At 41.4% G+C, this 14957-nt stretch overlaps 1 protein-coding gene across 1 annotated transcript in view; it reads left to right on the top strand.

Moving 5' to 3' along the window:
• The window catches only part of PolrMT (mitochondrial RNA polymerase), a 61221-nt gene that overhangs the window by 18664 nt on the left and 27600 nt on the right, over positions 1-14957 (top strand). The window contains exons 14-18 of the mRNA XM_075889226.1: positions 168-209; positions 1070-1146; positions 4478-4544; positions 4954-5089; positions 7870-8003. Coding sequence (XP_075745341.1) covers positions 168-209; positions 1070-1146; positions 4478-4544; positions 4954-5089; positions 7870-8003 — 456 coding nt within the window. The remainder of the gene's footprint in view (positions 1-167; positions 210-1069; positions 1147-4477; positions 4545-4953; positions 5090-7869; positions 8004-14957) is intronic.

Genomic DNA, 14957 nt, shown 5'->3' with positions numbered 1-14957 from the left:
GCAACAGTGAACACCTTGGTCGATTAGTTTTTAGTGCTTCGTACTGAACTTTAGTATTCGTATGTCCTTATCGATAGTATTCTAGAAATTCGAAGGTTAGTTCATTGCATTTGTTGTAAATGACAGTGCTGTCACATGTAAATCTTTGTCCTGTCTTTTCCTCGAAGGATGTTGAAATATCTCACTGGCCATTCCACGCTTCAGTAGGGGTAAGTAGTCGTTGAGAATGCCGAGTGTGCAGTATTTTGAAAAAATACCCTTTAATACTGCCATTTTGCTTTGTTTTCCTTTTGTACTGAATTTATTAGTTTTTCCTTTTTGTGTGTGTGTGTGTTATGCAATGCATGCGAGGGTCCTTCACTTGTGGTTCAATTCATAGCCATGGGGATTAGTGTAGGTTGATAAATATGTTGAATAAACTTATCTTTGTATATTTTAACAAAAATAAAGAGAAGCATAAATTTATGAATGCAAACACTCGTTAATGCTGGACCACAACAGCACCACACAAACGTTGCTGTACTTAAGAAATGAAAAATATGTTAAAAAACAAATAGGAAATTTCTGATGCATGAAGCATTTAGGAATTTTGTATGGATGACTTATAACATTCGATTAGGAAGGCTTAATTATACACTGCACTATAATTACAATCATAGTGACAAAGGTGCTGAAGCACCAGTGTGCATCATTTATGTAAATGTTTTATTCAATATGTTTAGACCAAGAAACTTCCCATTGTACTTTGTCACCTATCATCAATTAGTGCATGCTATTTGGGTCTAAATTTTGTCAATATGATTACCATGACTGCAAATAAACTCCACTTCTTTGGGTAAAACTTCCAGTGCATAGTAGGCAGGAATGCCCGAAATGCCTGGCACTCAGGCGGGCTGGAAGCAGTTTGACATTGTAATGCATAGTATTTCTTTCCACAGGATTATAAATACAATGAATGCGCACACCGCGCACTAAATGTGATTTCGTGTCATCGAAGATAGGATTCATAAAGCTTAAGGTTGTTTTTTTCAGGCTTCTATATGCTTGTTTCTCTCTTTTTTGTTCTCAGATTGGACGATTCCTGTACGACATAATCTTCCATGAAGTGAAGATCGACATCAATGCCATGCGGCCTTCTTCAACAAAGTGAGACACCTTCTGTCGTTGCTCGGTTGCTGTGCTGTTTTGAGCCAAGCTCAAAGTAACGGGTTTGATCACTGCCTCGATGGCTGCTTTTCTGTTGGGTCAAAATGGGAAAACACTTGCTTCATACTTGGATGCAGGGTTCTTGATGAAAATAAAACAAAAAGAAATGGTCGTTGTTAATCGATCGTCCCCTAGTATGATACGCCTCACAATCACTTTGTTTTAATGAGCAATTCGTAGTGAATAATCATGTTCATTTAAAGGAGTAGTATACTAAATGCCATGATAATTCTATTTCTGAGGCCTCCGTGTTGTTATTGTCTATTGCACGACCATAATTGAAGTCTCGGCCAGTTGGTGATTGATGAAATTTAATAATAATGAGCGCTGTGAGTACATCTTGTGTAGTTGAAATGATGATTTCATTTCATTTCATTTCATTTATTTTCTCTCAATGCACAAGGCGTTACAGAGAGGAGTGGTGAAAAACAAACAAACAAACTGTACAAACAAATGGAGCATGTTTAAAAAGGGTATGCGTTTATGGTATTCTTGAAGTTGGTCGGGTCAGTGATGGATGCAATGGAAGCGGGAAGGTGATTCCAGTCCGTGCTTGTTTTGGGCACGAATGAATTAAAATGGAGGTTTGTACGGCTGCTTGGAATTCCAACTTTGAAGTGGTGATCGCTGCGGGATGAAATGTAGGATGGCGGCAAAAAAAGTGAGTTACTCAGTGAGTGCATGGTATGGTACAACTTGTGGAAGAGGCACAAGCGCGAGATTTTGCGGCGAAATGATAGGCTGGGTAGATTTAAGGTTGACTTCATATGGGTTACGCTTGCTGTACGGGAATAGTTCGACAAAATGAAACGAGCGGCGCGATTTTGAATTGCTTCGATGCTACTGATATGGATGTTTACGTGGGGATCCCATACAGATGATGAATATTCTAGCTTTGGTCGGACTAATGTTTTATAGAGCAGAAGTTTCAGTTGCATCGGGGCAAGGGAGAAGTTACGGCGTAAATAACCAAGTGTGCGGTTAGCATTGTTTTTAATAATGTCAATGTGAGACTGCCAGGAAAGGTTGTCAGAAATTGTAATGCCAAGGTACTTGTATGAGCTAACTTTAGTAAGGAGAGAATTATTAAGTACATAGTTAGTAGAAATATTACATGTTCGACGTGAGACTCTCATTACTTTGCATTTAGTAACATTAAGCTTCATTAGCCAAGTATCGCACCAAGATGAAACATTGTCTAAGTCACACTGAAGGGCAAGGTGGTCAGAAGGGGTTTTAATTTCTCGGTAAATAACACAGTCATCGGCGAAAAGTTTAATAGAAGAAGAGATGTTATGTGGCAAATCGTTAATGTAAATCAGGAAGAGTAGTGGGCCAAGAACGGATCCTTGGGGGACGCCAGAGGTTACGGGTGAGAGGGGAGAGTTGCATTCATTCGCAGTTACAAATTGGGAGCGGTCTATTAAAAAGCATTCAATCCATTTTAATATGTTAGCATCAAGATTAAGTTTGCTTAGTTTTAGCAGTAGAAGTTTATGGCATACAGTGTCAAAAGCTTTAGCGAAGTCGAGAAAAATACAGTCAACAAGGGAAGAAGCGTCAATGGCAAGAAAAAGGTCATTAGTAAGGCAGAGAAGGATACATACATCCTGTGAAGAAAGTGGGTGCAAAGTCATGTAAACCCGATTCAAAAATTTTTGTGGCAAAGTGTTCCTCATCGGACACCCAACAACTTCCACGGTCTAACTAAAATTTGGTATGGGGCCTGGCGAGTGACCCTTTAAACAATGGTCAGGGTAAATAGTACTTATTTTTTGTAACAGCATGTGCATAAGAATAACTGGCGATATTGATTTCGTATCGTATTTACTCGCATAATAGGCACACTTGTTTTCTAGAAAATCTGGCTCCAAATCCGTGGTGCGCCTATTGCGCAGGGAAAAATTTCCGAAAATTTTATTTCGGACTACCGCATAGACCTTTGATAACGTATACGTCGCTGAAGTCGCTAATATATGTGCTACAGCCGGAACAACCTACTTCATAGGCTACACTATCAGAAGAGACCCGCGTTGCTAACGAAATGAACACCGGGTAGGGGGGAGATTACCTACAATAAGAAAGTGCCATTGCAGAAATTCGCCGACTACGCTTCAGGCTTCATAGATTGTTTGTGCAACCGATTGTTTGATTTCGCGGTCTTGCACCTCATATGCAAGACAGTGCAATCGAATTGCGAACCACCATTCAAGTGTTACAAGCACCACCCCGGCCCCCTTTTCTTCAAATAGAGCCACTGAAAAGAGTTAATGATAATTTTGTACGAAACTGCAATATGATCACCCGCGAATGCTACCGAAAAGCAGGAACAGTGATTAGGCCTAGCCTACCGTTCAGCATGCTGTCGCGGGAAGTTTGTATAAGACAACATGAAGATCGGGTGTCAGAAAAATCGCAACCAGGCACTGATACAAGAGCAACGTGTGTGATACGACGTTTAGGTTCGCGGCCGGAAAATAAACGGTGACAAAAGTCCACCAAGCTTTTGCAAGTCTGCGTAGTGGCAGTGAAGGTGAAAGCTCGCGCCGGAAAGCTCAAAAGCTTTTGAATTTGCGGACGCAGTAGCAAACGCGGTAACGACGTTTTTTTTTTACAGGAAACTCGTGGCACACTTGACGAGGACTGCGTGTTTTATACAAAGCGTGCGCGGCCGGTTAGCGGCCAGAGCTACACCCGTGTGTCGGTGCAAAGGTTACTTTGACGCCCAGGCAGCCGTCTTTCTACCTCATTTGGCAAGCCCGCAGAGATGGCGCAGCGATGCCGTGGTCATTTTTTGTTTTCTTTTTCCTCACTTCAGTTAGTGTAAGAGGGCATTGAATCGCAACCGTACAAGTACAGTGTAGAACTACTGATCACGACCAAATTTGTTGCACCTGTTACGCACGGAAATGAAAAAATTCTGATTTCTCGTGACCAAACTGGTGGTACGCCTACTTTGGGAGTGCGCCTATTATGCAAGTAAATATGTAAATCTCAGATTTCGAAAAACAGCCTTCTCATTAGAAAATGTACCTTGTCAAAATGCTGGCTGCCATAATACTACTCCTTGTTTTGCGACTTCTCCTCGCTTCAAGTCTCCATATTCCTTGAACTTCAAAATTTTGTCTCGTTTTGATCTTTATAGCCATTTAGTTCTCTGTATTGGTTGCCTGAAGTAGGGAGAGGTGGGATGTGTATTGTCTGTTGTTTATTTTTTCAGTTGCCTGTCCTTAAGCTCTTACTCATAATTTTCTAATTATTCTAATTGTAGGGCAATGGTACCTGCGTTCTACAACATCTACAGGACCGTTGGGCTGAGAACGAAAGAAGAAATAAAGGTTCGGACTTTTTAAAAGGACGTTTAAACGCGCTTGTGATAGTTCATATACAGTACCAAAGTTTATACTTGACCCAAAAACATAGAAAGGCTCGAAAATGATTTTTCCCTTGAAAGCTGAGAAAATGAAATTCGAAGATAGAATCCCATATGATACACTGAGAGACAATTTACTTAGTCCTTCTGATATGTAGAACTTCTTTGAAACTGGGAAATGAAAGTTGTATTAAATGGCTGCTTGGCATAGCCACAGTGTGGGTGTTCTAAAATAGTGCAGCTGTTTGATGATCAACTGCATATTCAACTGGAATGCATTAAAAAGATATAGCCTACGACATCGACAGAACCCTTTGATGTAATGCAGTAACCATCACCCCTTGTTTTTTTTTAAATTTTCTCTCTACTTGCAGCCTCATCCTCTGCTTTCCAAACTCTATCGCGAAGCGTCCCTCGAGGAACTTGCTTTTGACATTGGCCTGGTGCCCATGGTGTGTCCACCACTGCCCTGGTCTGATGTCAACAGTGGAATCTTCTTGCTCACGCAGAGTGAGTTCTTCATTTCTCATCAACCAATTAGTTGTTATGCAAAACGAGAGAACAAAGGAAAAGGATGCACTGATTTCCATCAGTGTTCTGTCATGTGTAGGTTTTCATTAAAAACTCAATAGCATCTTTTTTATTTTGCTTTTGCTACTTGTCTCGTTTTAAAGGGGAACTACAGCACATTTTCGACCGTACTGAGATAACGCCGTTTTTTAATAGTAGTAACAGCTGGGGTGGCTCATATTGCCAAGAGACTTTTCAATAGTTTTAAATAAGCGATAAAGAATGAGTGAGAACCGAAACATGGAGCTGCACTGTTCTGGGTAAGCAATGACATCACGAAGTATGCCACGCACTGCCGTGGCTAGCCAAGGTGTAAACGTCGCACATGTGCTTCTTCTACAGCGTGAAAAGCAAGCTGGCAATGTCATCCGATGTGGAATCAAGCTGTGCTAGCCTCTTTGAACGTACCAGTTATGAGTTCAGTGATGATCGTAGCTACTATCCGAGCATGCAAGCGTCACCATTTGGCTTTGACCCATCAGTGCATGATGTAGCTGATGTGCCCTGCATCGATGTCCTGGTTGCTCAATAATGTGCGCTCTTACCATAATACCCATTGCCAATGATGGCTGACTTACTGTATGCTGCTATCAAAACCTACCAATTGTGCTCGTATCGTCGTCCCCCACGTAGAAGAAATCTGTGCTGCTTCCGTCTGTTGGACTAGGTGGGGTTGGAAAACAGTAGGCACGTTAAGTCACATATGCATGGTAGGCCACGTTTACAGGTGTGATTCCGGAATCAGGCACCAATTTTTGAAATTCTTTTTAAAGTCATAAATGGCTTCTGGTTGTACAATTTGGCACGTATAATCACGGTACAAAAGCAAACATATGTTGAAAGTTTTATTGAAATCGGTGAATATATAAAAAATTGCTGGCGTTCCCCTTTAAACCAAAGGAAGTATGTGGATGTAGTTGGCACATTTTTCTTATTATGTTCTTGCTGCTGTCAGTGAGGTTAATGCCATCACAAACCCGCTTTTGAAGATGTGTTTCCCGGGAATGTTAGGTCACGCGAGTTCTTGGAAAGGAATCTTCGCCTTTGAGCAAAAATTTCTCGTGGTCACAATATAAGCCCAGCACTATGTATCCCAACAGATCTAAAGTGCTCATGGCACTGAAAGATGCATCACTCTGTTGTGGAAGCATACAAAAGAAACTTAATGTATACTAGTAGCTAGCTGAAATGCAACACAAGGAATAGTTTTCTATGGAAGTGAGAAAGGTTGGCTCATCATCCAAGTCTGCTGTGCAACTGATTGCTCTTTGCCTGATGCACACGCCAAGTTCAGTCCGTAAGCGCAGTCTTGCATATGAAAGCATGTTTGAAAAGGTGGTACATCAGAAGCATCCTTACAGAGGCTAACCAGCAATGAGTTACCAGATCGTATGCCAAGAATTGATTTACTTGCTGTCGTTTCAGAGTGTAGGTACATAAAGAGAACAGATGCTGTAAATGGCGTGTTTTTTTTTTCTCTTTGTGTGGCTTTTTGTAGTTTGTGTACTTTTTGTGGAATTCTTTTCCAACTTTTTTTTTCTATATTCACACAGCTGCCGTGGTATCTCAACAAATAATGCGCTGTGCTGCTAAGCTTAAGAGCATGGGTTCGATTCTAGGCTAGTCATCCACATCTTGATTAGCTCGAAATGAAGATCCGTGGGCCGATATTTAATCTGCATGGGAAAGAACATTAGATGGTGGCAATCGATCCCATAGCCGCTCACTACGGCCTACCTGATGGGCATTAAGCCAAATACATCTCTATCGAATTCGAGCAAACTAAGCGATATTTTGTGTCAAACCATTTTCGAACATGATGCTTTAATGGCATTGCATAGAAAACTCTGTGGCTGTTCAAACAAAAAATAGCCAGACCACTTGATATATCAAAGATTGGGTAGTGCAAAATGCTGGAACTAATTGGCTTTTTTGGTCAAAATTTCTGGCTTTTCCTCAGAGAAAAGTGACTACCACTTGCAAGTGTGATTAGGAGAGCGCCATGTTGAGGGAGTCGAAACTACCGCTTGCCATCGAGGGTTTTCTCACACAATCCCTTGTCTTTGCGCCATTGGCTCATCATGTCACGTTATCGTTTGCTGCTCAGCTTATTTTGTTTGTAAGATGGATGTGGTGAAACAGAGAAGAACCTGCTGTTCTTCGTCAAGTCGGTGACATTACTATTGAACGTCGAGAAAGGAATGCTTTTGTTGTCGCTGTGTACGGATGGCATCCCGTGAAGAATGCAAAGCATGACATTGAGAAGCGGGGCCGACATTAGGGCCTTGGCAGACTAGATGCTTCCAGTGCTTGTGAGTACACGCAGCTGTGAATGAAGATTTTGAGGAGCTTTTTCCACCGATATTGCATTTTTTCGAGCTTAAGCGCGCCCCTGTTCATGAGCTCGCGTTCCCAACCGCAAACTGTGAAAAAATTAAAAAATATAAAATACTTGCATAATGTCACGAAAGTGTGTTTCTTACCTCATAGTAACTAGCGTTGTGAAGCCAACCTATGCACTAAAATTTGTACGTGAAATACAATAATTTCATTAAAAGTTAGACATAAGGTTATCCGCTACGTTGAACTGATTCCTCATGTTTTATTTATTTATTTATTTTTGGTGATATTTATACATCTGTGTTTGACTGTACTGCAGTTCTGGTGCCTAATACCTCGCCCGTTAATCTTAGCATGCAACTGTATGCAATGTTTTATAGCACCCCTGGTGAGACTTCCGGAGACGGCCCAGCAACAGAAAATGGTGCTCGAGGATAAACCCGTGCAGCAGATGTACCCGAGCTTCGACTCCCTGAACATCCTTGGCCTCTGTCCCTGGAGGATCAACAAACCCGTGAGTTTTGACAATCGACCTTCCTTGTAATGAATGGAGTAGTACTCGACGTTAAAAGTACCCCGATATGTCTGATGTTCGTTTCAGTGAATCTACTGTGTGGTATAAGAAAACAAAAACCGTTGTGGATGTGTTTAAATCCTATCCACCAATACGCTCAAACCTCAATATAATAAACATGGATGTAATGAATTATCATTTATAAGGAAGTAAATGGGAAGTAGTCTCGCAATATATACAGTGTTAGTCATAAACTTTTATAACAAATTTTTAGATATAATGAATTTATTTTATGCAACATAGGTGCAACATTGTTTTAATGAGGTTTGAGTTATATCAAAGAGGAAAACTGTATGAGAAGGGACATAGTAATACCTTGTTAACTCGAAGTGGTAAAAACGAGGGAAAATTTCTAGATAAAAAGAGTTTCGAGATAAGCAAAGTTGCACTAATCGCCGGGAAAAATGAGCGCTCTTCAGAAAACTCACTACTACTTACCTGCTCTTCAGCGGCAGTTTCCAATATTTCTTCTCGTGCATATTTAAAAATAATAATGTACAAGAGACTTGAATCAGCTGGGTTTTGCCGCACTGCCACTTTATTTAGCTGAGAAAAACTGCCTAATGCTCGTCTACGTTGCCGTCGTACTCTGGCCTAGGAAGGTGTCCTCCAGCTGCTTGATGCATTGCATCAGTCGATCTTTCCCGCCGCTACAGTCGACCTTATTTCGGAGGGAGCATAGCAAATTTTTCGTCTCAGAAGGTATCGGCACCTCTCGAGGTGGTTTGTCATCGCTGTCATCTACGTAGTTCTCTACGTTAGTGGCTGCTTGAACGAGTACGGCGTCTGTCATTTTTCTGGTCACCGCCACATCCTGCCCACATAGTGCGTGCTCCAGAAAAGTCGCATCATTTTCGGCGGCACCGTTACATGTAGGCTTGGTGACCTTTTTACAAAGTTCCTCACAGTCTCTGCTGAAATTCATTCAGCACCTTCTGCTTGTTCTTCAGCGCCGTCGAAAGCATAGACAAAGAGTTGGTGAATTCCTGCACGATGCTTGATTTCGTTCGGCCTCCTTTCTCCACTTCCTTAGTTAGGGAAACCTTTTTTTCTAGCGTTATCGACTTGCAGTGCTTTGACGCCATGCTTGCCGCGCTCATGCTAAGTTGCCGCTCCTCATAGTCAGTGAAGAATACGTACCGCTCAGTTAGCGCAGGTGAACAAAAATCACACCTCAGGGAAAATCACGTGCTCTGCACGAGACACACTATGCCACGCGTGGACAGAGGGCCTCCCTGCTCAGCGCATATGTCGCATGACAAAGTTGATATGCTGCTGGGCTGAGACTTTGTGCACTTTGCGTTTGCGAAAAGAATTAACGTAGTGGCAGGTGCTGCTAAATATGAAAAAAAAAAAAAAATGCCACGCTTGCGCAGAAGGCACTGCACAGTCACAGTGAAAGCTAGAAGAGCGGCCTTTCAGAGCCTTTTCAAAACACTCTTGTTCTTGTTCACCTATTGATCGTGGCGCATACCCACTAATGGGGATCGGCCAAGAATCGAGTGGGTTTAAAAATTATTGTTCAGATTTGGAATAATGGAGATATAATAGAAATATTGCCGATAACCTAGGAAAGTGTAGTGCTTGATCTAATGCATACAAATATATATTTCAATAAAGAAACAAATTTATTCTTAGATTAGAGTAATATTCTGATTTTTATGCATATATAATTTTGTAGACACGTTAGGATAATGACAGATTAATTAGTCAACCTATTAGTTTGATCAATATAGTCCCGAACGGCCGTGCATACTGTCGCATTAGAGAACCAAGAAATGGAAGCTCCAAGAGACAAAATGACAGGCACAGATAAGTCCATATCAATACCACGTAAAGGTATTTCTAAAATTGTTTTTCGTAATGTGTTAAACTGCCTGCAGGTCGAAAAGAAATTATCCATTGTTTCAAGTTCATCACAGAACGTGCACAGTGGCAGAGGTGCCTGAGCAGACCTGCGTTTATAGAAATTTATATTTGGTACCGGCAATGCAGCCTTGTGATAGCTACTTCTTGTTTACGAGTGTGGCAAAAGTCTCTTCGCTAGGGGTATAATAAATGGCAATATTCGGTAGAGTTTGTTCGTGCTGACCTTTAAAGACTTCCAAATGCGTACGTCTGCGGAATCGAGCAGTAGTCACATAAGCGGATGATGGACATTGCGGTAGAATCAGTTCGCTAATTGACGACTTAGCTAAGGAATCGGCTATTTCATTTAGAAATAATCCTTTATGTCTAGGCAACCGAACTAATAGGACTTTTCTCAAATGCGCAGGCACTAGTGCACGAAACGCCTTTGTTACTTGATTGTCAGCACCAACAGAAAGTGCCGCACAGAGAGATAGGGAATCTGTTATTATGACAGCTGATGTAATTGCTGCATCTAACTTGCGTAAGGCGAGCACTACTGCCAAAAATTCAGCCACAAAAATGGGTATGAAATTGGGTAGTCGAAGGGAATAAATCCAATTTAAAATTGGGCTAAAAGTACTGATCCCTGACTTTTCGTCACATTGCCATTCGTCTGTAGCAATAATAACGTTTTTGTAATACTGCGCTGGTAATCTTGTAGTAAACCATCCAAAATATTATGGGGAAGTAATTTGGTGTTACTAGGCAAAATATCATCAAATTGAATTTCCACAGGGTATGAATTATCACGACTCAGCATGATGTCGTATATACGTACGTTTAGAAGCTCCATTAAATTTTGCGCAAATATAATTTGTGAGGCATGAAATCGCGGCCATCTAGCACCAAAAAATGATTCCGGGGTGGAAATAAAGGCTGTTTCGGAATGTTGTAATGATGATTCATGAATTCTTAAGAATGTCTTAACAGTCAGAAGCTGAATTCTACAAGAAAGAGGAGCGACCCTCGATTTGAGATACAAGAATAATTTGTGAGGCATGAAATCGCGGCCATCTAGCACCAAAAAATGATTCCGGGGTGGAAATAAAGGCTGTTTCGGAATGTTGTAATGATGATTCATGAATTCTTAAGAATGTCTTAACAGTCAGAAGCTGAATTCTACAAGAAAGAGGAGCGACCCTCGATTTGAGATACAAGACATTGGTAGCAACTGTATTGGGCAGGACAAGGCATAAGCGCAAAGCTTCTCTTTCCAGAGGAATTGGAGGCCGCAACTTGTAAGCTGGAACTCCAGAGGAAAGAACACAACCAAATTCCAAAATAGGATGAACGTACATGCGATATATCATTACCAGTGTGTCTCTTCTCATATCTATGCGGTAGTTGCTTAGCCCACGTAATATGCCAATGGCCCGCACATCTTTTCCGGCGATATATTCGATATGAGGTTGCCAGTTAAGTGATTTGTGATAAATTACTTCAATGTATTTAACAGATTCCATGTGTGGTATATCCTCATGATGGTAAGACAGAGAGATGTGTACGATGTATTGCAGCGAGAAAACAAGGAGGGCAGATTTACTCGAATTAAGTAGAAAGTTGCCATCGAGCCAGCTCTCCAATATATTAAGCCAATATATTAAGTCTTCAATATATTAAGTCTGCCGCCATTGATATAAGGTCTGAATATTATCTGCCATTGCAAAAAACGCGATATCGTCTGCATAAACATAAGTTGTTATATCCTGTTTACGTGGAATGGTGTTCATTAGTAAATTAAATAGCACTGGGGAAAGCACTGAGCCTTGGGGTACTCCCCTGGTTTTTGTATGGGTAGATGATGAAAACCCATCTTTAAAACAATAAAATTTCCTGTATGCAAGAATATTGTGAACCCAGGCTACTATGCATGATGAAAAATCAAAGTATTCTAATCGATCTATCAAAATACTGTGCTCCACGGTATCATATACTTTAGCGATGTCTGAGGTAACTAAAGCTGCATATTTGTTATGTAGCCGAGCTAATTGAAGCCGAGTTTCTAAATTTACGTGGCCATTCCAAATTGAACAACCAGCCCCGAACCCAATTTGACAGGGGCTTAGAATTGACCTCACGTTCATTAATTCGTATATTGAGCCCCGCCGTGGTGGTCTAGTGGGTAAGGTACTCGGCTGCTGACCCGTAGGTCGCGGGTTCGTATCCCGGCTGCGGCGGCTGCATTTCCGATGGAGGCGGAAATGTTGTAGGCCCATGTGCTCAAATTTGGGTGTACGTTAAAGAACCCCTGGTGGTCGAAATTTCCGGAGCCCTCCACTACGGCGACTCTCATAATCATATGGTGGTTTTGGGACGTTAAAACCCACATATCAATCAATTCGTATATTGATGATTCTCTCAACAAATTTCACTAAATTTGATGTCAGTGCGATTGGCCTTATGTTATCCAACATGTGTGCTCCAATTTCATTCTTGCCCCGCCGCGGTGGTCTAGTGGCTAAGGTACTCGGCTGCTGACCCGCAGGACGCGGGTTCAAATCCCGGCTGCGGCGGCTGCATTTCCGATGGAGGCGGAAATGCTGTAGGCCCGTGTGCTCAGATTTGGGTGCACGTTAAAGAACCCCAGGTGGTCTAAATTTCAGGAGCCCTCCACTACGGCGTCTCTCATAATCATGTAGTGGTTTTGGGACGTTAAACCCCACATATCAATCAATCAATCCAATTTCATTCTTGAACAACAACATAGTTTTGGCAAGTTTCCATTCTGGAGGTATCCATGCGTTCCCTAACGAATAATTCACTAGTTAGAGCAAAAGATTAGGCAATTCCTGGAGTAAAAATTTTAACATTTAAACATTTTGAAGGAGTTCGTAATTCTATCTGGTCCGGGAGCTGTCCTCGGTAAGCATAATACTGTCTGACTTAATTCAGCTAAAGAAACTTCTGAAAATTCATGCAAGTTTACCAGCATGAGATGAATAGCCAAAAGATTAGCAGTGAAGCGGCGTTCCAAGCTTTGCGCTACGTTTTCTAGAGAGGTGCTCATTTCTTGCGGCGTCAAGACAAATGACTGCAACATTAAAGGTGCTGGCAGTACTTTTCTTGTCTGAAGCGAACAAAGCACGCCTATTTTTTTATTTAGAAAGATAATCGAAATGTCTACTGTCGTATTCTTCTTTCGTGCAGTTCACTGTGCGTTTAAATACGCCAGCAAGGAATTGATAGTCCTTCCAGTTTGTTGGGATTTCATTATGAATAAGTTTTTTCCAAGCGGCTTTTCGTCTTCTGCAATTGCGCGTGCACTCATCGTTCCACCAACGAGAGGAGGATTGTTTATTCGATGGAATAGAAAATTCTGAATTTTTTCTAGATTCCTCCAGCATTGAACCAATCGTAGATGCAATCTCCTTAGTACTGGCATTTCCAAGCTTAGAAATGGCAGAACGGAGGAAGGCTTGAAATTTGCTATGATTGTTGTATGTGCATTTTGGCTGATCTAAAGTTACTGTTGGACAAGTAATATCAAAAACTACAGGAAGATGGTCGCTGTTAGTTGCCAAATCCAGAACAGCCCATGATAAAACCTTGATTGCATTGGAGCAAAACGTTAAATCTAATACTGATCAAGTCTGACCTCGGACAAACGTTACATGGCCTTTATTCAGACACGAGAGGTTATGATCAATAGTTCATTCCCACAGTCGCCTACCACAAGAATCTGTCCTTAGGCTCCTAGAGGAATGATGTGCATTAAAATCTCCTGTGAGTACAATTTCCTTTCTACATGCTACCAAAACCCTGTCAAGATAACGCGTACTTTGCACACTGGAAGGGAAGTAACAATTTATGATTGAAAAAGGGTGGTATCTGGGGAGACAATAGTCTAATGCTAATATTTCACAATCCGAGTCCAACATCGTGAAAGAAATTTTTGCCTTATGGCATAATTTACTTGATACAAGGATCATTAAACCACCACCATGTGATGGGCGATCTAATCGAAAAGAACAAAAACCTGTGAGATTGAAATTTTTATCTGGTATAAGCCAAGTTTCTTGGAGAATCATAATATCAAGATTAAAATTATTGGAAAAGTAATGTAAGGCGGTTGAGGCTGAGAATATTTTACTGCAGTTTTATAACTACTGCAAGCACGCTTGCTTGATACCCACTAGAGCATTAATAATAAATTTTTCGGGTAGTAGGCCGCCATTCTCTATGCTATTTTTCGTCATTCTTCTGAGAACCATGGTATCCGCTAAACACTTGCAAGGAATTTTGTGCCAATTGTTCATGCAGTGGCTGACGATGATGAGGAATTATGGCTGAAGTGGGTATGCACCACAATTAATTGGGGGAACAAGAACAAGCTTATGTAATGGGTTGGAGCATTGGACGGCCCACGGGTCACGCTATTCGCTTTGTCCGACGACTGGTTGTTCTGTCGCTGTTTTAAAACGCTTTATAAGTCGTAATAATGTGATTGCTTTTCGGACATCGAGCCTGCTTAAAGAAAGTTTGCCGACAAGTCACAAGCACCGGCGTAGTGCAGTGGTAAAACACTAGGCTGGCACCCAGCGCACCCGTGTTCGAGCCCCACTGTGTCATTGGTGCTACATTTTTTTTTTCTGAATTCGCGCGATGTGGTTACGGACATCGGTGGCGGCGGCGGACAACTGCGCGTGACCCTAGTTGTGATCTCATAACAGCTTTCGCTGTAAAAAAATCGATGAACTTCGAGCATGGCAGCATCGCACAAATTTTGTGAAATAGTTCGGCAACGGAATTTTCATTTCATTCCACTCCCAGTCAAGATTACGAGCTATCTGCAATCCTACCCAAAAATACTTCGATATAAAGGGAAAAGCATACATGGGACGTATAGGAAAATGTTTGGTGGCATGAAAAATTTTGACTTAGCCAATTTTTCGAGATATGCGAGTTCGAATAAACGAGGTATTACTGCACTTCAGTATACTAGTGGTCTGTGGTGGAGTAACCATTGAAACGTAGCATGGCTAA

The sequence above is a fragment of the Rhipicephalus microplus genome, chromosome 3, assembly GCF_043290135.1.
Source record: "Rhipicephalus microplus isolate Deutch F79 chromosome 3, USDA_Rmic, whole genome shotgun sequence".
Taxonomy (NCBI): domain Eukaryota; kingdom Metazoa; phylum Arthropoda; class Arachnida; order Ixodida; family Ixodidae; genus Rhipicephalus; species Rhipicephalus microplus.
Note: the sequence above shows the minus strand (reverse complement) of the source record. Positions and strands in the feature narration are given on the sequence as shown.